Source organism: Leptonychotes weddellii, chromosome 12 (assembly GCF_054177405.1).
Source record: "Leptonychotes weddellii isolate Sample4059 chromosome 12, ASM5417740v2, whole genome shotgun sequence".
Lineage (NCBI taxonomy): Eukaryota > Metazoa > Chordata > Mammalia > Carnivora > Phocidae > Leptonychotes > Leptonychotes weddellii.
Genome location: NC_138380.1, coordinates 26,818,004 through 26,842,415, shown reverse-complemented (window position 1 = coordinate 26,842,415; position 24,412 = coordinate 26,818,004). Strand labels below are relative to the sequence as shown.

The 24,412-nt window shown below is 38.6% G+C and overlaps 1 protein-coding gene across 1 annotated transcript in view; it reads left to right on the top strand.

Moving 5' to 3' along the window:
* Window positions 1-24,412, top strand: part of KCND2 (potassium voltage-gated channel subfamily D member 2) — a 443,232-nt gene that overhangs the window by 411,293 nt on the left and 7,527 nt on the right. Inside the window, exons 2-4 of the mRNA XM_006742528.3 lie at window positions 13,970-14,132; window positions 23,185-23,280; window positions 24,136-24,228. Of these exons, the coding sequence (XP_006742591.1) occupies window positions 13,970-14,132; window positions 23,185-23,280; window positions 24,136-24,228 (352 nt within the window). The remainder of the gene's footprint in view (window positions 1-13,969; window positions 14,133-23,184; window positions 23,281-24,135; window positions 24,229-24,412) is intronic.

Sequence of the window (24,412 nt, the reverse complement as noted above, 5' to 3'; positions counted from 1 at the left end):
GGGGCGCCTGGGTGGCTCAGTCGTTAAGCGGCTGCCTTCGGCTCAGGTCATGCTCCCAGGTCCTGGGATCGAGCCCCACATCAGGCTCCTTGCTCAACGGGAAGCCTGCTTCTCCCTCTCCCACTCCCCCTGCTTGTGTTCCCTCTCTCGCTGTGTCTCTCTCTGTCAAATAAATAAATAAAATCTTTAAAAAAAAAAAAAAAAAAGAGTATTCTAGCTATCCATGTTAATGACCTCTATAATGGAACCACTATGTTCTTTCTTGTGTTTAATTTAAAGCACACATTATATGTTTTCATTTTATTGCCAAACCCTCATCCACCATCTTATATTCTCCTTTAAACATAAGAATATTTTTTTCTTTATTTAGATTTATAACTAACAGCCAGGCTCTGGCATGTTTACTAAAGACTTTCATTACTGTAATAAAATACAACAACAAAAAGAAAAACTCCTGCAACAAGAGGGTCATGAGCAACGGCACTTTTTGTAGAGCTATGTTCATTTTAAAAGGCAACTTGGTTTTACATATATTCACCTGCCCTTAGAATATGCTTTAAATTATTACTAATGGTATTCTCAATGATCTGTTGAAGGATACAACTCTGAAATGATTTATTCTAATTAAGAGCCTCTTGCCAGCACTTAGTCACCAAGAGGCTCAGAAGCCCCAGGGACCAGCTTTTATTACACACTGTGCCCATTTCATACAAGTAGAACATTTTACAATCATCAAATCTAATTGGACATCTTTATACTGTAGCTTCATGTTTGGCGTTTTTCTCCTCACTCTGTCAAAACAGATATTTTGGTTGTTTAGCTTGTTTTAAATGTACAAGGGATTGAAATGCACCTCTTTGACAGAAACTAAAAAGCCTTGGGCCTGCTCTAGACGATGCAACTTTCCCTCGGTCCTATGCAGCTTCCTAGGCTTGTGGTGTTTCAAAATACAGGATGACATGACACCCAGTGCAGCTACCCAGAGAGGTCCTCTCGGTCTCACTACCGGGATTCTAATTCAGATCAAATGTGATTTTCTGCTTTTAGGGGAAGGGCTGGAGTCTGTCCACAAAATAACAGCTCTGCATCTGGGTCATAACATCTTAGACCAGAATGACCTTAGCAGGGAGCTATGGTGAGGTAGGCAGAGCCCAGGTTTGGGGGGCGGGGAGGAAGTCCTGGGTCCCAGTTTGGTTATGCCTCTTACTAGCTGTCCAGACTCCAGGGGGCTACATTTGCCAGACTGGCCTGTCATCTGATTTTCTGCCAGTTTGGACAATGGGAACATTAGCAGGAGATGGGAGGGTAGGGTTGTGGGGGGACGCCAGGGTATTTGTCCTTCTTTGCATCTTCTAAGGCAGCAGCTGACCCTCTTCAGTGGTTCTAGTTCCGTCCCTAAAGGCCTGCTAAAGATCCAGCTGCCACCAGGGACTTGGCCTTTGGGCTCAGAAAGCTGTGTTGTCCTTTGCCTCTCCAGCCTCACGGTGGTTGTGGCTTGGACTGCCATCTCCTGCCTCGTCTCTAGCCCCGTTCTTAGCGACCGCAGTGCCACACCCAGCCCCCTTCATTCTCTTCATTAAGTCCTTGCTGCTATAAATAATTGGGGTGGTTCTGTTTTCCTGCTTAGGCTCTGAATACAGACAATACTATTACCTTAATTACCTTAAAAGTAAGGTATTGTGCCTATAATCTAATCTCATTTCCAGGAAAAGTAAGTGTAGTTAGGAATATACAAAGAGATGTAAGAAATTATGATTTTATGTGCTTGAAATGTGGCATATATTCTGGAATTGTTAAAATTTATTTTCTAATTTCAACTTATTTTCACCTGCTTTGTTTCCTCTTTTTCTTAAAATGAAACGTCAGGAAAATAATTTTTTTAAGATTTTTATTTTTAAGTAATCTCACACCCAAAGTAGGGCTCCAACTTACAACCCCAAGATCAAGAGTTGCGTGCTCTACCAACTGAGCCAGTCAGGCACCCCGAAAATAACTTCTTTATAGAAGGTTCTTTTTAGTTCATTTATGTTTAAGCAGGTATACTTTTTTGTTTCATTTTTATTTATTTTATTTTATTATTACTATTTTTTAACTAGATACAATCAGAATGCAACTACAGGAGCATTTTCATATAGGAATCTGACCAGTTAGAACTATAGCAGTAGAGATATGAATTTATTTAAGACCCTCTTCATTCATGCTTATTTGGGATATACCCTAATTTACATAGTTAATAGAAAGAATGACCATTCAATCAATGCTTTAACTGCCTAAGAAGAGGCAAAAGAATCTAAACATAAAATGCATATAATATCTTCATTTAATTTTAGGAAATAACTTTGTCTCACATTGAACATCATAGAATTGTTCTCCAAAAGCCTCTCTAATGTAAATACAGGCCATTGGATTCTCATCAAAAATAAAGTTTGTTTAAGGATATAGAAACTTTCTAGGTTAAATTGAAGACTTGAATTTTAGTAGAGATACCTGACTGTCTTTGGGAGGTTAAATCACAGCTTCTCTGCTCTGCTTTCCTTTTGTATTTAAACAGCTGTGACTCCTTACATGAAGCATAATCATATTAAATTATTTATGCCTAAAGAATTTTGGAATTTTTATCAGGAAGGAAGTCCCTCATCAGTGACTAGGCAGAGCCATGCATAAATGAAGAAGGACCAAGGCAGGTCTACCACCTGGCAGTATGACTCGTGAGAAACTACCTTTGATGGTGAGCTAAAGACCGGACCCTCAACTCCACCACAAGATAACAGGAGCCCAGGTTCTGCCCAGGGTGTTCAATTGAGTGAGGGGCGCCAGGACGGTCCTGGGATTGCCATTAGATCGTGCTGTTGACTGAATATTTGTGTCCCCCCAAATTCATATGTTAAATCCTAACACTCAGTGTGGTGGGATTAGGAGATGGGGCCTTTGGGGGTGATCAGGTCATGAGGTGGAGCCCTCAAGAGTGGGATTAAGGCCCAGAGAGCTCCCTTCCCCTGCCACCAAGTGAGAACACAGTGAAAAGACAGCTCTCTATGAACTAGGAAGTGGGTTCTCATCAGACATTAACTCTGTAGTACCTTGACCTTGGACTTCCCAGCCCCCAGATCTACAGGAAGGACACAGCCTGCATTTGGGTCTCAGAGCCTAATTCCCTGCCCTAATAGAGGGGGAAGGGGGGAAGTCTTACCTCCAGCACAGTTAGAATTTTGTGCCTTCTTTTCTAGAAAACTCAAGTAGACAATGGGCGGCAAAATCAGCAGGCCTTCCTGGGCAGAATTAGAAACAAGAGATGTGTTAGGTCATTACTAGATAATCTATAAGTCATTTAAAAAGTACAGTCCAAAATGAAATAGGTAAATACTTAAAAAGATATCTTAAAGGTGTCATGAGTCCTATAATGGCTAATAGGTTTGAGACTGTAAACTCAGGTGGAAAGAGATGAAAACTTCCAGGATAAACATCTCCACTTCATGCTTTGATGCTGCCTAACTGATTTCTTCCCTAAGACTGGCGCTGCAGACATGACTCCGGGGAACATCTCCTCCTTCCTCCCATGGCAAAAGCACTTAGTAGTCTTTGAGTGGATTGTGGGCAGTAAATAATGTTGATGGTATCAGCAAGTGAGATAGGTGGCTGGTTATAAGAAAACAAACTTAGGAACAGAACTGTTGAAATGGCCCTGGGCTTGGGCTCCTTGGGTGACCGCCTGCAGGCAACCACGGTGACTTGGCCTCAGGCAGGCCAGGGAGCTTCCTCCAACAGTTCTGGCTCAAAGGACAGGAAGAGAGGAAGCCACGCTGCAGGTAACTGAAGAAAGCCCCCAGGGTGAGAGCAGCTCTGATAGTGTTGAAGATGAAACCCCCTGGGATGCCAAACTGAGAGAGGCATGCTCTGGAAGCTGGTGCCATCAGCCCAAAGCCAAAATGACCAGGCTTTCACCGGGACCTTGATACGCTTGATGGATTAACGTTCATCTGAGGGAAGACAGGCAGACCTCCTCCAATATACTCCCAGGGCATAACCGGAAAGGACCAAGTTAAGAAAAATGGATACCAAACAATGGAATTCTCAGAAATTGCTAGTGCTCACTATCTAAGATTAGCAGCATCTTCAAGAAGATTAGAGAGATATGGACAGAGCCAGCTATTTCCCAGCATGATACGTGAAATTCAGAGAACCAGCAGTCCTATTCATTCATGCTGCTGGGCATTTGAGGATTACAAAATCTGTCAAATTTGGGAGGATTTGTATTTTGAAATTCTAGCAGGGTACCTGTTGGTTAAGCATGTGATAATGGAAAACAAGTAGGAATTAGAAAATTGTCAGTTCTCCTGGCTTCTCTGTTCATTTAAAAATCATGTAGGTTAAAAATGATTTCTCTGGGTATAAAAAGTGAGATTAATTGACAGTGTAGAACTAGGTTATTCTGGGTATAACATCTAAGTATTCAAAGAGGAATTTAGACATATTGAGGAAAGGAGATGGTGCCAGGCTTGGAGAAAGGAAATCTGGTGAGAAGAGAAAGAGCAGTGGATGTGTCTTCCCCCTTACTCGTTTCCATATTTATTGGTTACCATTAGACCTCTCCCTGGAGGATTTATTTAAGCAGTAAACATTTATTGGGTTTCAACTGTTTGCTCAGCTCTGGGCAAGGTCTCTGCTAGACTTGGGCTTATAATGATGACAGGATCCTTGACCTCCTGAACCTCTTGGTTTAGAGAGAGAACAGACCTTTAAAAAACTAATTGTACTTCGTTAGTTGAGAGCGGCATTGGAGGCAGTGGGGAGGGAAAACATCACTCTGACTGGACAGACATAAAGTGGTCAAGAAGTTCTTCAAAGAACTGATACTTGAGCTTTATCAGTGTAGATGAGGAGATCACCCAAAGGATTTATGCAAAGGGGGTATTCTAGAAAGAACAAAAGCATGGAGGAATGGAAGGACATAATACATGCCAGTAATTGGAAGTGATTTGTTCCAACTGGAGCATAGAGATGTGTGGGTGAGCCGAGGAGGATGGGATGGCCAAGTCAGGAAGAGCTGTGTCTGTCCTGCTAAGGAGCTGGAGCCTTTTCCTGCAGGTGATAGAGCAACAATGAAGGCTTTTATGCCGGAGAATGACAAGATCCGACTCTAAGCTATGTGAGAGTGAAAGGATAGCTCCAGGCAACAAAGACTAAAAACCCAAAGCAGGAGAAAACAGTTCCGGTGGTCCTACAGCTGGGAAAGTCAGCTCCCAGCGTTTTTAGAATGTTGTGCCTCACAATAACTGATTGTACATGTATTTTTTATAACCTTGTTAAAAATGAAGAATAAAGTAAACGTTATACATGTAGGCTCTGATTAGCATACTTTGAAAATAAGAAAACACTCTTTAAAGGAGACTATAAAGAGTTCTATTGACGATATTCATTTAGGTAAAAAACACTTTATTAGGATATTCAGTCATAATCATATGTTGCATTTATAACCTTTAAAGCCTCATTTGATCATATAATAGGCAAAAAAAAGAAAACAAGAGAAAGAACAGGATCAGAAAAGAATTTGTTTTAGAAAAAGGCACAAGCTAGAGGCACGCAGTTAGTAAGCCCGACTGAAATCTAATGTTGAGAGGTTAGAGCATAAATGTGAGTAGATGTGGTAAAAGCATTTTGGCCATTCCTCAATTTTCCCCTTCTCTATATGCAACCCCAGTCCTTTCATTTTCCCTAACTTTCACACTAAGGGTCTTGGTTAAAGGGCTTCTTGTTTAAAATTACGCTTTAGTGATACCTCACATTACAGAAATGTACCTATCCTTCTGAAAGAAATAGAAAATGCTGTCAGAATTATTTTACATCTTTTTTGAAACACCGTGAAAATAGATAATCTCTGAAATTGGTGAGGTTTTGTCCTGTTCAACTATTTCCAGAAAAATAAGATGCCCAAAATATATTCCAAATATTAGATGTGTGTAGGCAAAGATAAGGAATTGGTAGAGGCAACTTACTGGAAATACTTTTTCTCTCAGCTTACAAAAACCAAAAAAAGATCCTGCTTGGTTTCCAAACTTTCGTTTAGGTTTTTATGCCCCCTAGTGGGTATTTGGCATTTCTGCAGTTGTAAAATAATGGTGATATTTTTACGGCATTTCCTTTGTGCAATATGTGCTTAAGCATTCATACCAACAATATATGACATTGATTGACATGCCCTTACATATTCGAACTGAAGTGTTTAACATTAGTTGAACCAAAAACTTTTGATAATTTAATAAAAGCTCTGAAAACTTTTAGGAAAATGTCTATGAAGACACACTATCATGGAGTTCTCTGACCCACTTGAATTTTATCCATGAATTCCTTAAGAATCCATCCATTCCTGGTTAAGATCCTCTAATTAAGGTGGGGCATCCTCCAGCTGCCCCCTTTCTTTTAGTAGATGTGAAAATTATTAATGTTGAGAACAGTAGGAAAAGCGAAAAGGAAACATACACTTTTAAAAGAATGGCAGCTAAAAATTTGGCTTAGACTTAAAGAAACAGGAGAGAACACAGAATAACTTTAAATAACTATGCATGTGAGATAATCCAAAAAAATTCTCAAGCTTTCAACGCAGCTAGGACAGTATAGGATTGATCCTACAGGAAGAGAGGTGGAGACAAAATCAAAGCTTTTTAGGCAAACATTGATTTTAAAATGTCAAAAAAAAAAAAATCTTCCTATTGTTGAAGTAATACTAGGGTTCCTCTGGCAAACAAGTTGCATACCACAAGCAGGTGTTATATAGCAACACTTAAAAAAAAAGTTATTTGCTATTTGTATACATTGCAGCTACTATAAAAATTAGCCATCAAACTAGGATCCTTCTAGAATGCCAAACTGATAGCAGAAAATCCATGAATAACTAGCTACTGAGGCCCTAAGGAGTAGAATTATTATTTGAGAAGTGATCCAGCTTTCAGATCAGAAGAAACGATTTCGCAGACCTCTCTGACCAATAGTTATGTCTAGGAGAAAATTCAAGCACAAAATCAGTAATTAAAATACACACACACACACACACACATCAATTAATAGTTTTTACTGGGTTATTATTATACATATCACCTTCATTTAATTTTTTTAAGGATACTGTCTTAGTCCACTCAGGCTGCTATAACAAAATACCACAGACTTAGTAGTTTATAAAAAACAAAAACGTATTTCTCACAGTTCTGGAGGCTGAGAAGTTCAAGATATCATGTCACCAACAGGTTCAGTGAGGGCTCGTTTCCCGGTTCATAGACTGCCCTTCTTGCTCTGAACTCACATGGTGGAAGGGGCTAAGGAGCTCTGTAGGGTCTCTTTTTATAAGCCCACCGATCCCATTTGTGAGGGCTCTGCTCTTGTGACCTAATCACCTCCCAAAACCTCCACCTCTGAATATCATCCTATTAAGCGTTAGGATTTCAAGTTATGAATTTGGGGGAGACACATTCAGACGTATCATAGCCGATTACCTGTTTTTCAAATACTTCCATTTCCAAATACAGATTCATGTCCCATACGAAGTTGCCGGGTTTTGTTTTTGTTTTTACCTAATGTGGTAGCTTTTACTGAGCCAGCACCTGCCCTAGACAATGTACAGGATGCTCCTGGAGTTCTGTGCAGGTGCACAGGATCCATTTCACTGATTCCTTCCACCTAGCAATTCAAGACGTTTTCATTGTGAGTAAGAGAAAGGGAGAGCACAAGATTGAATTACAATAAGCATTGAGGTTTACATTTAAATCAGCATTTCCTTCCTGTTATATGTAGATCTTTTCTACCTTCCTGAGTGTTGATAAAATACATGGCTTTTGTTTTCTTAGTATCCATGGGAAGTAGTTTCACAGGTGAAAAGTCATTCCTTAGCTGGGGAGGTTTGCTTATATAACATCTCTCCTTTATAAAATGAGGCTACATTTATACTCTTCGAATAAAAAGAGAAGAAAAAATAGAAACTATATGAATAGGACGAGGAAGCTAACAGTACTGTGTTTGAACACTGCTTAAGAAAATTCCAGGAAATATTTCTCCATTTGAGATCTAAAGACAACTGTACTTTAGGCATATGATTTCTGGACAAATGCCAAAAGGGAGAAAATTGAGTGGATATTAATAAAATTTGGTTTACAATGTATTATGTTTAAAAATTACACACACTGGGGCGCCTGGGTGGCTCAGTCAGTTAAGCATCTGCCTTCGGCTCAGGTCATGATCTCAGGGTCCTGGGATCGAGCCCCATGTCAGGCTCTCTGCTCAGTGGGGAGCCTGCTTCTCCCTTTCCCTCTGCCCCCAGCTTGTGCTCTCTCTCTCTCTCTCACTCTCTCTATCTGAAATAAATAAATAAAATCTTAAAAAAAAATTACACACACTTTCTAAACTATTTTCATATTACTTGATAAACTGGGAAGATGGATGGATGGATGGATGGATGGATGGATGGGTGGATAGATGGAAGGAAGACATAGGCATTCTACTTGTTTATCTGAATTAACCAGATTTAGCCACTTTTCTGTCATTGAGTGCATGCCACAATTTAAGTACTTTGCAGAAACTTTTGGTTGACATCTGAGATCAAAATCTTCAAGAACCAATAGTGGAATTTTTTCTGGGGAATTGGTCTTCTGTTCAATAGGGTCTTTAACATTTGGCAAAATATATCATTTTAATTAAGTATTTTGGGCACTATGTGCAAATTTAGAATTAATATTTTTATGTGAATGATACCTCCATGTTGTACCTTTTTAACTGATATGAGGAGGGAAAGAGGCAATAAACATAACGTTTGGCAGATGTCCAGGATGAAAACAAAAAGCAGAAAGAAACTGGACTGGCTCTACATGGTGAATGGGGGAGAAAAATGGGAAAAGTGAGAAGCGGATCAAAGTAAAAAGATGGGTTAACTTCCTTTTAATTAACAAAGTTCAAGTCTGCATATTTCTAGTATGTAAAACTTTTGGAGAGTGATTCTTTTATACAATGCCATCCTTTCTCCTGTTTTCTTCTATCTTCTAGGAATTCAGTATTTATCTTAGTAGACCTTAAAAGCCCCTTATAACCTTTTAACAAATTTTCTTTAAATATAGAAAAAAAATGTCTCTGTGAAAAACAAAACCACATCTACATAATTTTTCGATGTCAATCTTTTTGGGAAAGGGATGTTTGAAGACTGGGGACATCAGATTAAATTCTGTAGAAAAACAGAAAGACTAGAATATATAATATCACTGGGCTTAGCATTAATTTAAAGATCAGGAGGTCAGGAAAAATGAGGCATGTTTTTACATGGAATAAAAGAATAAAATGCCAACCAGTAAACAAAATGCCTCAGATAGAAATCATCATTAAAAAATAGCAGTATTGTAGGCAATACTTAAACTACACGATCATTTAGCCGAGCTGAGTGTCACCTCTCATGAAGCTTTCCCTTCTAAGACTCTCCTCCATCGAGTGTGAGATAGGATTCCTGAGCTGTATAATGCTATTTTGCTGCTTACTAAGAGTTTGAATACTAGTTAAAAGAGCCTTTGTTAAACAAAGGGAAGCAGCTGATTTTGCCAGAGAGCTATTTCCTATCCCCAGTAGATTCTGGGCCCAATTTTAAGTTTGCAGATAAAAATTACTGTTTCCATTCTCAAGGTGATTCCTAAGTGAGAAGAGAGACAAAATGGACAACGGTAAGAACAGATACAAACCACGCTGGGTATTTGTCGTGATTCTCCGACATAGTTGAACTAGTGAAATATGCTTAATTTTGCAAAGAGAAACAGCAGTCCAATCTTAAGAGCAGGAAGCAGAGCAGAAAGAGCCGTAGATACAGTACGTAGGGGAGTGTGGGAGGAGGCCTCAGGTGCTCCTCTGGGATCAGCCTGAGGGGGTCCCACAGAGCAGTTAGGGGCAGCTAGCTGGCCGCACCCACGAGCACGCCCACCGCAGCCCCCTGCCTGCCCTACTCCCGGTGCCCTCCCCACATCTCCCTCTGCCCCAGCCTCACAACAGCGGAGCCCTGCGGCCCATCCTCATTTTCTGTATCCTGAAAAGCATCTGTCCTTTTACTCAAGAGTAAAACGACGGGAGGAGATGTCCCCACCAATGAGCACTTTGTTGTCCCACCCACGGTCCCTTTGCACCATGATCACCGAAGGTGTGGCCAGTTCCCCTCAAGCGCTCACCTTTGCTTTCCTGATTGTGAAGGAAATTTGGATTGTAAAACAAATACGGTGGAGGTAAATAATAAAGACTGAATTTGATGCAGATTAGCACAGCTTTATGACATTAAAGCACTCCTATCTGTTATCTCTCTTCCCTTACGGGTCCTTCTAGGCTGAATTTTCTGCCTTTCCGCAAGCTGGCTCACATCCTTACTTTCTACCTCCTTGTTACAAAATGAACAAGAAATTTCACTTTACCCATTTTTTCCCCTCGGAGTAACAAGTTCACTTTCTGCTTTATTTATTTATATTAGAATCTCTGTTTACATTCAAAAAGGATTTGCAATGATTATTTCTCTAGTTGAATCCTGGGCACCTTGTCAAAAATTGCTTTCCCAGGAAAACCCGCTTTTATCAATTGGCTCAGAATCCCTTTGACTGAATCCCTCAGAGTTTATTTTCTCCCTTCTTCTTTTGGGGGAAGACTTTCTGAATGTATGATTATCTTCCATCCCTACCACCACCACCACCTGCTCCCTGAACTTACCAGCCTTCTTGTCTTCTTAAAATCTTACTGAGTTTTGGGTCCATACCACACAGTCTAGCCCTTAATTTTCTCTAATAATTACAAGCGTGCTAGCCTTGTCTACTCGATGATACAGCGAGCCTAGGATACAAAAAGTAGCTTATAAATACTAATTTTAAAACATCTCTTAGAGAAAGACAGGAAAAACTTTATTTTGGATTCATTTCACTATCTTATTTGTTTTATTTTATTTTATGTATTTATATCTTGCAAAGTTTATTTGAATCTCATGGGCTCAATGCTTGTTTATTCTGGCCACAACAAATCTGGCTGAATTTTATTTATTTTCCCTTTTGAAAAACACTTTCTAGACCCTGATTGGAAGACCTTGAAATCAAATCCCTTTTTTGAAAAGCAGCTTGTATGTGTATGTGTTTTAGACTTTTCCAGGACCTACTGTATCATCAGTGCAAAGAGAAAAAAGAGGTCAATAAAATATGACTGGGCACTCAATGTGAACTGTGGCAAACATAGAAATTGGCTCACGTGCACACAGCATTGTATAAAAAGTTGATCTTCCAATTCCATTGACAGATCCCTATAGTAAGAAAGTCCTCATGACTTTTTTGCTCACCTTATAAATTCTTTTATGTGTGACTGTTTCCTTACTAACAAACCTCAGATTATGATTTACCTTCCCGGATGGACTACAGAAAGAGACCCTTTTGGGGCACCCAAGTGGCTCTGTTGGATAAGTGGTGGCCTTCGACTCGGGTCATAATCCCAGAGTCCTGGGCTCAGGTCATGATCCTGGAGTCCTGGGATAGAGCCCCACATCGCCTGCTTCTCCCTCCGCCCTTCCCCCTGCTCATGTGCTCTCTGGCGTGCTCTCTCTCAAATGAATAAAATCTTAAAAAAAAAAAAGAAAAGAAAGAAAGAGACCCTGTTTCATATGGACACAGCATTCCAATTTCTGGGTTTTTTTCTATTTTTTTGTTTGTTTGTTTGTTTTACTAGAAATTAATTCTGTCGTTCTGATGCCAAAACCTTGTGGGAATTTTAGTTACAGTGAATTAGCTCGACTGCCAATCACCGCAAAACACTGACAAGAATGAGTAACTGAGCCTTCAAAACAAGGACCAGAGCCTGGAATGGGGTCACCAAACGTGCCAGTCAGGAGAGCCTGCTGTCACTCTCACCTCCCTTTCCAGGACCAATCCTTCTGCAACTTTCCTTTCCATATTGACACACAAATGTTTTCCCACAAAACAATGTTAATTACAGTGATCATTTCCTAGGCCACCCTTCAGGATACAGTGCAACCTCAGGTCCTCCTAAACCTCCTTGAGTCTGGATTCCAATACCTGAGCTCCTCTCAGAGTGTTGAGCACCCCAGAGCCTCACAGTGAACATGGAGTAGTTGGAGCTTTACAGGCATTAGCTAGGTAACTTCTGCAGTCTTAGGATCAAAAGATCTTCTTGCTCCCTCCCCAGGGATGAATCCTTAGAAGAACTCTGTATCAGTAAGGTAGAGAAAAATGGATTCTTCAACTGATATTTATTAAGAGCCTGCCTTGTGCTGGTGAGACACTCAATAGAGCAGATCCTGCTTTGTGGAGGTTATATTCTAATGACAGCAGGGCAGGTGGGTAGTCAAAAAATAAATATGTTACTAAATTATAAAATATCATGTGTTAACAGTACTGTGAAGGGCATTCAATGGGGAAATGTTATCGAGAATGACTAGGGGAGAGAATAAGACCACTGTGGATAAAGTAGCCAGCAAAATAACTTATGGAATGGACACATGTAAGTCTCAACCTGAATAATAATGATCTGGTGTCCGCACATGTGAACAGAAAGCCAGATGGCCAGTGTAGCTGGAGGACAGTGGACCTGGTGTGAAATACAGGCAGTAATTAAACAATATGGGCTCTTGGAGATGAATCTGAGGAGTTTGGATTTATTTTAGTTCCAAGTCTATTAGAAGGTTTAAGCAAAGTAGTAACAGTCCAATCTCCACTCTAAAACCATAACTCTGGCTACTCTGTTGGCATGAATTGTCAAGTGGGAAATATGGAAGAGAGAGTCCAGGTAAGAAGCTGTAACTTACCCATGGCTCTGGCAAGGGATGGGGATAGCTTGGATTGTTGTGGTAAAATGGAGGTTAAGGAAAGAGACCTGAATGGGATATAATTTGGTTGGGTCAGCGATAACAAGACTAGCTCAGAAATGAGATGCAGGGACTGAAGATTGGGGCGACTCTTTCAATTTTGGTGTGAGCAACTGGGTGGTCTGCAGTTCCATGTAACTGGAGGACTGTGGGAGGAACAGGTTCGAGGGTGGCAGAAATGAGTTCCTTTTTGGCTAATTTGTCTTAATTGGCTCTTAGTAGGTTCTTAAAAAATCCAGGGGTAGGACAAAGCAGACCAGACCACTGAAGATATGAATCTCATTTTCAAGATAGGCATCAGGGCTGTCAATATAAATTAGGGCATCGGCAGCATATAAGTAACTGCCAGCTATGAGATTGGATGAAATCACATAGGAAAGGGTTTATGTGGAGACAGTAAGAGTCTGAGACCCATGTTACCCCAGGATTTAGAAATCAAATAAGGGGGGAAAAGCCAGAAAAGAAGATGGAGAAGCAGCCAATGAGGTAGGAGGACCACAAAGGGAATTTTCCAATACTGAAGCCAAAAGAAAGTGTTGCAAGGAGAGAGAAAACTAATTAAATATAAATGAGAGATTGAATAAGATCATCATGGAGAAACGACCACTGGATTTAACAAGTGAAGGTTAATGAGACCTTGGAAAGTTTGTCTTTTAAGTGATTATATTCGACAAAAGGAATGTGCTATACCACTTTTTCTACTTGAATTTCATAACCAATCTAATGCTGAAAAAATGAAGTGGAAAAGGATGTTATCTAGATTATAAAATTCAGCATGGAAATACTGAATATAAATAAATATAAAGAACTTTGCCATATTATATAAAGGACAGATTGAAGAGCTATCATTACATCATCTGGCTTAAAATATTTTCCAGTCAAAGAGATATCTAAATGTTATAATCAATTCCTGCAAGATTGAAAGATAATTTTTTATATTCAGATATTCATAATTTCTGGTTTATTGAAGTCTTAACCCATGTATATTGTCATCATGAAATAGAGATAGATTGGTCCAAAAAAATCATTTGAATTAAGGTAAAAAGCTATTTGTGGCAGGCAGAAATAACTTTCTGTGACTTAAAACCTTACTTTTTTTCTCTAACCCAGGTATGGTGACATGGTACCAAAAACCATAGCAGGGAAGATTTTTGGTTCCATCTGTTCGCTGAGTGGGGTCTTGGTCATTGCTCTTCCTGTTCCAGTGATTGTATCTAACTTCAGTCGGATCTACCACCAAAATCAACGAGCAGACAAACGGAGAGCACAGAAGGTGCGTATTCAGCTCTGGGCTGCCATGGTTTAGCATCTCCCACTTTTTATAGTGAGCTTTACAATCCCCTACTGGCTATTCAATGTTCCAGATTCCGTCAATAGTTGCATCAGGCAGCACAAGCTAGGTTATAGCATGGTAAAAAAAAAAGAACCTTAATATCTCAGTGGCTTAAAACAACAAGGAATATTTCTCAGTCATGCTGCAGGTCCATTACTGGTCCAGCGATAGAAATTCCCATCTTGACAAAATACTTCTGCAATCATTCAAGCAGGGGTAACAGGACATGATGAATCACAATGACTCCTAAAACCTCCTCCTGGAAGTGGGCCAGCTCACTTCTATTTCTACTGCGCTAGCCAAAGTAAGTCACATAGCCGTGTGTAACTTCAAAGTGGGCAGGGAAATATAATCCTACTGTGCAATCAGAGGCAGAGAGAAAGAATTATCTAGTAAACAGCACTAATGATGGCAGTAAAATCAAAGATAGATTCTTGGCAAATTTTATCAGAATCAGATTTCTAGATCTGATTCATTTAGTCTCTATCCATCAGGGGTCAAGCTGGTTCCAGTAGACCAGGACTATTAAAAGGAACTAAGATATGTCTCAGATATTTTAAATAGTTGACCCAGGAAGTAGGAGAAATCTGATCATTAGTAGCTGAGTTTTATTCCTGGCCCAGCAATTTACTGTTTCTCTGAACTTCTTGCCAGCTATTAATCCCTCTACAAGTAAGCAAGATGCATACTCAACTGTAAAAGGGGGAAAACATAGCTACCTCCAAAAAGATTAAGAACATATGCAAATGTATATAAATCTATGTAAGCATATCATAATACTAACCATATCTAACATTTATTGCTGGGTTACTATGTGCCAGGTACTGGTTTGATGTTTTTAAAAAATAATTCATATTGTCTTCATGAGTCTAGGAGTGAGTTGCCATTATTATTCCTATTTTTTAGATGAGGATCCTAAGGTATCCAGAAGTTGAGAAATTCTGAGGGCACATACTTAATAAATTATAAAACCGTCATTCAATCCAAGCCCACCAGGCTCCCAGGTTCATATGCTTAAACATTATGGGAGATTGCTTCTCAGAAAAACTAAATGTTAGCAAACTTCCCTTCCCCGATTTTTGTCAAAATAAGTCACTTCACCGTCAGGGTCCTTGCTACCTAGAAATAATTTTGGAAATCTCTTTTATAGTTTCTCAGGACAGTGGTGCTAGATTTCCAGTATTCCTCACAGATACTATATCATTGTCCTTTATGGATAGATTTTTTTTTCAATTTCCAAAAACTATTCCAAACCATGACTCTGGATACACAATCCTGGTAATGTAGTATAACTATAAAATATCATGAGAGATTTGGGTACAGTTCATAACTGGCTTTGTAGGTAATTCCAGAACAGGATTTTAAGTATGCTTTTGAACAATGTTAGTCTTTTAGTAGACTATAAAATCTCATAAAGTAACTCTTGGGAAAGTTTAAGCTAATTAGTATCATAACAGAGCATATTGTCCAGAGAACATGTTCATGTCCACCATTGCAGATCCTCTTCCGTTTGCAAAGAATCACTTTTTCAGCCTTGTCCTTTCTTGCTTCCCAGAATCCCCCTTTTTTGGACAGGTACCCAGCCTTTAACTAATTATTGTAGAAAAAAGAATAGTCCAATTAATATGGGAATATATGGAACTGATAATTCAACAAACAGAAGTTAGCAAAAGGCACCCTCTGAGCAGTTGGAGTCTCATGTAAGGCACACCTTTGGCAGGCAGAAATGGAGAAATTTTAGCCACAGTTGGCCCCTCCACCAGGGACTTTCATGCACACAACTGTGGTTCTGTCCACACATTACAGCCTTTCTCCTGGGCACACATGTACATTATTTAAAATAACAAAAATCCTACAAAAAGCTTAGTTTCCCAGGACCCATTCATCTCCATTCTAGAAACATTTTCTTTGATATAAGAGCCACCTATAATTCATTTCCTCAATGTAAAAAAAAAAAAAAGAAAGAAAAAATCTACCTATATGGAAACTGTAGGAAGTATAAATCTGATTTTCAAATAAATTGAACTCCAAAATACCTGCATTTTCTTCAGACTTTGTCATCTGCAACAAGCACATCAGTAAAGAAAATCTTACAATAATTTAGAAACCTTTTTGCACAAATAAATTCAGAATGCAAAAATAAATGAATAGGATTTTTTAAATACTGAATAATGTATTTTTAAATCATGATATTTGTATATCATAATTACTAGAGAAATTAATAAAACCAAATATAATAACCTAATGTGATATGTCCGGTAAATACTCTGTGATCAATAAACTGATCAGAGTTATCTATGAAAGAACAGTGCGTATGGAACTAAGTTTCCTATTTTCCTTCCCAAGAGATTTAAAAAAAACAAAGAAACAGAATAAACATTCCTTAAGAGAGTTTAGTTAAGAGAGTTTAGGTTTATCTGGAACTGGGTGATTTGACAAATATCAAATTTATGAAAAAAATGGCCAGCTAATTCAATCAAGCAAACAGTCCACTCGGTAAAAACATCAGTCAAGCTAAATAATAAGGAATATTACAAATGTTTTTTAGACCGTATTTTTTGGTGTTTGGTCCCATTTTCAACTCCAAGCTCAAGCAAAAGCGTGAAATACATACAATATGCATTTGAGAACATTCCCCTGAGCATTTAGGGATACTTCCCTTCTTCTAGGCTCTTCCCCCAGCAAGTACTCTTCCTGCTTTCACTACCTGTCCCCAATCTTAAAAAGAATGCATCATTTACCCATTTCTAGCAATCTTTGATCATTTCTTAACTAAACACTGACCTTTGGGTGAATATAGATCTGTGACATATCTCCTTCAACCCCCATTGGTAATTTTGTTTTAATAGATTTATTTATTCACTCAGTTATTCAAAAAGTATTTATTGAGTAGAAAGTGTTTGCCAAAATAAAGCTGAGTTGATGCAGTGACATTTGGTAGGGTTGATATTTTGAGGCAGGGAACCTACCCTGCTTTAAGATACAAATCACACCAGTCTATCATCTGCATATTTACAGGGCTAACTTGTAAGTAATTATGTATAATAGTAATAGTAATTATAATTTTTAATAGTGCTAATAGCAAAAACAACCCTCTCTAGATTTTCTAGTATATCCCAAGTGCATTTTATATCTGTTATTTATATTTCCACAATCAACTCACAAAAGAAGTGTTATTATTTCCATTTTACAGATGACATGCTTATGCTTACACACCTATTGATTAAAGTCTAAGACAAGAAAATTCTGGCATCATTAGAGCTATGTATCTTTAGGGATTTTTCTATAGATAATTCTAAATACAGTGAGAAGTTTCGAATCAATGAGCCAGTGTACAGCCAAGGTACAATATAAGTAAATTTTTTACTTGTCACATAAAGATGTTGACATTGATATAGAAAGAATTTACCAATACTCATTTATCACACTTTACTCTGGTGGTTCTCAAACTTTAGATTCGTTGGAATTATCTGACGAGCTTGTTAAAATACAGATTGTTAGACCCACCCTCAAAGCATTTGATTCAGTAATGTGGGATTACAGTCTAAAAATGTGCATTTCTAACAAGTTCCTAAGTGATAGTGATCCTGCTGGTCTGGGAACCATACTTTGAGAAACATTTGTCTAGGACATTCATTAATGTCCAAATAAAATAATTTTTATAGCATTCTAGAATAATTAAAATAAGTAATACCCTGTTAGAACCTGAGTATGATCTCTCTTAGATTATCCAATATTAAAAAGTATCACTTGGTCCCTATGCAATATCCCTGTGGGTAGCTAGATTTTTTTGTCTGTAGTTTAAGAACCCCGATTATCAACACATGTAAGAATCTGGACATTATATACTTCTTGATCCACTCTGTGTTTCAGCCTTATTGAATCACCTACTTCTGCCCTTAAGTCTCCATTCCATCCCCACACCACCTAATGTAGCCACCTGGCAAACTCCCACTCAGAATGCAACACTCAGCTCACATATTACCCATTTAATGAAAATTTTCCTAAATGATGTGAACACCATTAATTGCTCTATTTTCTCTTCTCCCACAATTTTATGCATACTCTGTTATCATGTATTACGCTATATTCTCCCTCTCCATTCTTCTGAGTGCAGTGCCTGGCATAAAATAGGATTTAATATTTGTGTAATAAGGAAAGAATGAACAACGAGGTCTTGTTCACCTTGACAGTGTCCTCTATTCCTAGTGTAGGGTGGACATTCTGAGGACCAGTTGAAAACAATATTAGGAAGAATGATTTTTTATCTCTGGTGACCTCCTACATCTTTCAGTTCTTACCTCTTCCCACTTAGAGAACTCTCGTTGCCCTCTCTTTCACTGACCCATCCAGTATCCCTTCCACTGACCCAAATGCCAGCACGGTTTCTACCCAGCCCTGTCATCACCAGGATTCACTGAGCTCCAGAACCAGGTGGGAATCTTGTACTATCTTCCACTGATTTCCTCCCTCTCTCTCTTTTTATTAGTATTTGGCACTAAATTGCCTCATTTCCAGGGGAGCTATTTACCTTAACAAATGGAAAGATTCCAATAAATGTCTTAAATTTGTAAAAGCTGATAAAGTTAATATGCTACCTCCACGTAAGGCATTTTACTGAACCTTAAATGAAAGAAACAAGTCTAAGTAAAATTTCCAGAATAAATGGTACATGCAGTATGTGGGGTGATGTTTGAGGAGTGAGGAATTGCCTCACATTATAAAGGAGAAAGGCCTTCGCTACCTCGCTTTGAAAGCTACCTAGGATACCTTTATTTTTCAAAAGTATTGAAAACAGTTTGTGATTTGGCAGCAACATGGTCCAATGACTTCTCACTATCTACCTCATACCTCATTTAGAAGATAGATCGCGTTTAAGAACACTGCTATCTCAACAGTTTTTGGCTTATACTGTACATATTTCTCTGACTGGGTCCCCTGCCTCTGGTCCAGAGAACACATTGTAAAGTTTATGTAATGTCGTTTGGTGCAATTAAAAAACAATCTACTTGCTGAAAAACTGCTGCATACTAGCCTCTGACTACTCCACAGTAAAAGGGTTCTGTGTCAAATTAGCTTGAGAAAAAGTGTATACTATATCCCCCCCTTTTGTCTCACAATGAACATCCACAGTGTATGTTGTAAGGAATCCAACAGCAGAGAAACCTGTTTAACCTCTCAGCATTTCCCAAACTTTTCTTGACCACAGAACCAGTTGTTCATTTCATTAGGTTGGTTTGGATTTTGCCCATAACACTTACTAGTTCCCTGAAACCCAACTTTGAGAAATCTTTCTGAGTTTAGAGAATTAAGAAGAAAACTGAATTTATCAAGAATTGAGATGTATGGGGAAAATGTGCTTATGGGACAATTTATTTTTCCCAACACCATTGATGTTTCTTAAGGCAGATAAAGAATTCAGGCGCGCCTGGGTGGCTCAGTCGTTGGACGTCTGCCTTCAGCTCGGGTCATGGTCCCAGGGTCCCGGGATCGAGCCCCGCATCGGGCTCCCTGCTCGGCGGGAGGCCTGCTTCTCCCTCTCCCACTCCCCCTGCTTGTGTTCCCTTTCTCGCTGTGTCTCTCTCTGTCAAATAGATAAAATCTTTAAAAAAAAAAAAAAAAGAAGAATTCAGAAAATAACTTCAAAGCTATTTTTTTACACAGACAATATAAGCCTTTTGGTTTAATTAAAAATTTGGAAGCCTCCTATTTTCCAAATAGGCTAAAGTATTTACTGAAACCTTCCTCTCATTCCATAATATTTGCTGGTACTTGGCATGGCCAAGAAGTTGTATTTCCTACAAAACTGGGGGTGGGGGCTACGAGGAATACATTTCCTCTTACTAGTGGATGGTTTTCTTTTAACCTCCCATTCGCACAGCCATCCTTGCCAAGATTGTCATACTGAGTGGGTCAGAGTAAGGTGATTTTCTAAAATATCTTTGTAAAAGAAATTTCCTCAATTACCTACTGAAAGCAAAGATGTAATCACAGGTCATAAAAGCTAGCATTATTCAACAGACATTTGGTGTGGTGCTCCACAAGACCAATTAAACCAATTAACTCATACAGTATTGCTGTAAAATGAAAGAAAAATCGTGATTGAAATTGAGATGGGAGGTATTTTTCTAACATAGTACATGGCTTAGCAAAATGGCTGTTCTGTCTCTAAAACAACTACTTCTTTTTTCCTAAGCTTAGAACGACTTCTGTTGTAGTGGTCGCCACCATATGGACGCTTTCCCATGTGGGAAATGCACGTCATTTTCCTTTGCTGGACAGTATTTTTGGTTAATGTAAATAAATTTCTCATTTATAGAAAAATGTTTTCTAATACAGCTGCTAAATGCTTGGAGGATGACATAGGTGAGACTAGTAGCTATGATATAGGCAATGCAATTATATGCAGTAGTTATCAAAGGAAGGAAAAAAGGAGGGAGGGAGGGAGGGAAGGAGGGAGGGATGGAGGGACGGAGGGAGCAGGGAGGAGCATTGGGAAGAATGAGACCAGAAAAGGCATTGAATGTTTCAGGAGACCAGTGAGACTTTAGGATTCAAATTTCAGCAATAATCCTTTTCTGGAAATCAAATGTATATTTAAATTACTTATTTCTGAATTATTACATCAATTCAAAGTCATTTCCAAAGGTGCTTTTCATTTCCCATTGTTTTATCAAGACTGGCATGAAATCCGGGCTGCGCAGCACAGCTTTTGAAGTTAAAAATTTCCTACCTTCCACCTTCATTCTCTTGTATTGTCTCAGTACTTTGAGTGATCTAAACAGTATGCTGTCAACAAAGAGTGAAACTTGTCTATTTTTCTCATCATTTATAAATATGACCTTTGTACAAAGTATTACTTTAACCTGGAATCAGCAAACAGGAAGAATAAATTCAGAGGAAGAGAGAAAGGGTGGAGTCGAAGCCCAGATGATATGTGAATGCTATTTTGAGAGCTTCAGACCGTCTCAGTGCTACTCTCAAACCCTGTGAGTGGAAGGGCTCTTGGTATAACTTTGGAGGGAAGTTTGGTAAAACCTATCAAACAAAACACACACGCACACCCTTTGATCTAGGAATAGTTCTGCTTCTGGAAATTTGTCTTACAGATAAATTCATCATGATGTTCAAGGCAGGCAGTTTAAGCAAAAGAGGCTTTAAAAAATTAATGGTAGTTGGCTAGCTAAATAAACGGTGCTTTATTCATTGGTATATTATATATTTGTAATGAATGAGGTGGATCTATATATGTCGATATGGAAGGAGTTCCAATCTGGATTAAATGAAAACAGCTGAGTACAAAGGAGTATGAGGCGTATTGTCCCAACTGAGTAAAAATATGTGTGTATAGATGTATGATTACGTATATGTATATATACATATATATGTGTGTGTCTACACACACACACACACACACACACTTGCTTTTATATGCCTAGAAAATTTCTGGCAAGATTCTCTAGAAATATTACCAGTGGTTCCCCTGAAGCATAGAATTAGGGCAGCTCCAGGGTCCAGAGAGACTTACTTATTTTTGATGCACTTTTGGATTAATAAAATTTTGTCATATGTATATATTCATTTTCCATTTAAAAAAATCTAGATAATTTTTAAATTTTTATTAAAAAGAACATCCCAGGGCTCGAGACTACAGATAATATTCATCTGGGTTGTTTAGAATGGTAAAGAAGGAGTCTTTATGGGGTAATTCTATAAGAACTTAACCAAACCATTCCAGTTGTTTTCTTACATACACTTGCTAGATATACAATCATACAAACAGAATGTTCACCAAAATAGTGCCCTCCAGTAAGTGAAAACCAGACTCATTCCATGACTCATTCCAGATACAACAGCAGTTCTAACGGAGAATGGAATACCAGAAATCTGGCTAAACGGTCAGTTTGCTCAGTAATATCACTTTGGTGATCTCACTGTAACTGTGAACAATCAAAGTAACCACCCTAAGCCCTCTAAATTGAAGAACATTCTCTATGCAAAAATGTTTTAAAATTAAAAAATAATGTTATAAATCTCCTTGGAGTGGCTCACTATGCTCTCATTTCAACAATTCAAGAAAGAACTAGAAATCAGGGGCACCCGGGTGGCTCAGTCGTTCAGCGTCTGCCTTTGGCTCAGGTCATGGTCCCAGGGGCCTGGGATCGAGCCCCGCGTCGGGCTCCCTGCTCCACGGGAAGCCTGCTTCTCCGTCTCCCACTCCCCCTGCTTGTGTTCCCTCTCTCGCTGTGTCTCTCTCTGTCAAATAAACAAATAAATAAAATATTTAAAAAAGTAGAAATCAGGTAAGCATGCTCCTAGTATGCACCAGTGTCAGTAGAAAAAGTGAATAAATTAAGGATTTTTTTTTTTTTTTGAGACTCCATGTTATTCGGCATGGGGTCTACATTGCCCCATTTAACAAAATAATTGCAAACAATAAATTGATATTTGAGAGTACAGGGTTTTTTGGTTTGTTTGTTTGTTTTTTAAACCTTTTAAAAGGCAGGAAGGAAAGAAGGAGGGAAGGAAAGAAGAAGGGAAGCAGGCAATTGGTTCCTGGAATGTATTTGCTATTTTTAAAAGGACATTAGTTTAAATGAAAATGATTTGGAAGCTGGTTTGCTAAGTCTTCATTTCATTAAATTACTCAGATTGGGATAAGTGAAAATATAAATAAAGGAATGCTGCCATTTTTCTCCTAACACAATTGACAGAAACAATAATGAAATAACTTGATCTTACTCTAACGACTTAATTACAAGTCTTAAGTGCGTAACCCAACTCCAAAGTAGTTAATGGATCTTACTGAAGAAGTTAACGAAAATAAAGTACTCCAATGGTGAAAATGTAATTTTCAGTAATTCCATGTGAAAGCTAGCATACTTTAAAAACTGTGTACACTGACATTAGCATGACACAAGAGTGCATTCACTGTTTGTAGAAAACAATTCATAAGTATTAACACAACATTTATTTTTCTTCTGGCTTCTAGAAAGCCAGACTGGCCAGGATCCGGGCAGCCAAAACCGGAAGCGCCAACGCTTACATGCAGAGCAAACGGAATGGCTTACTCAGTAATCAGCTGCAGGTACGGTCAAGCGTTTCACTTTTTTTAATGTTCGATTTATCAGTGTAATATTGATTTACTTCTATTTAACCGTATAATTTTATTGTGGGTAATTAGGACAGTGGCTACCCAAACAACAGAAGCGTCGTCTTTAAATAACCCTGCGCTCTATGGTCTTGCTGGTTGTAGCAGGTTAGGACTCGGGCTATGAAATGTGGCCAGTGATTCACGACTCCCACTCGGGATTGGGCAGTACTTCTTTACTATGTTATGTACACAAGGGAAAGGTCAGAAATTCTCAACTCAAATACCTATTTTTGTTTCAAAATTATTTATGTTCTTTAAAATTGGTTTGAGTGGATTAAGATGTCTTATTTCTTTATGGAGAGGGAACACCATTCAGGGTTATAAAGCTCACACGGTATGAAATACTAGAGAAACAGTAGCTTTTACCTCAAAACTGTCCTTTAATATTTAGGATTCCGGTCATCGTGCCATCAAAATGGCTTTTATGTAGGTGAGCATGATCATGGTTTCAGGATTACCTAAGTACGAGATTAAATTTTATTATCCAAAAAATATAGCTCCCAGGCTTTCGAAGGTAGTCGGGAGATGAATGAGGAAAAACTATTTAAATTTTCAATTCAGAGAGGCAAGTCTAAAAGGCCAGACCGCTAATGTGACAGGAACATAAAGGCTGATTACCAAAATTAAAAGCAACTGCACATTTGTCCCTTTTTAGTTAAAAAAAAAAAATTAAAATGCTACCATTTAATCTCAGGAGATAGGCTAGATCTCTCTGTGGAAATGTGTAGCTGAGGTTCTCATTGTTTGCAAATAAAATAGAAAGCACTTCTGTCTTCTGTGTGTTAACAGTCCTCAGAGGATGAGCAGGCCTTTGTTAGCAAATCCGGCTCCAGCTTTGAAACCCAGCACCACCACCTGCTTCACTGTCTGGAAAAAACCACGGTAAGGAAAAGGCACGACTGTCCGCCCCTGTACTGAGGAAGTAATCCCGTTTGCTTTTGTGAATTCTTAATGCTCCCAAGTATGATTTCACTGTCTACATTACTGGAAAATATACTAAAAATGAAAAAAAAAAAAACGGATATTTGAAATTGCTTTGAAATACTAGAGTGACGTTTCAACTTGG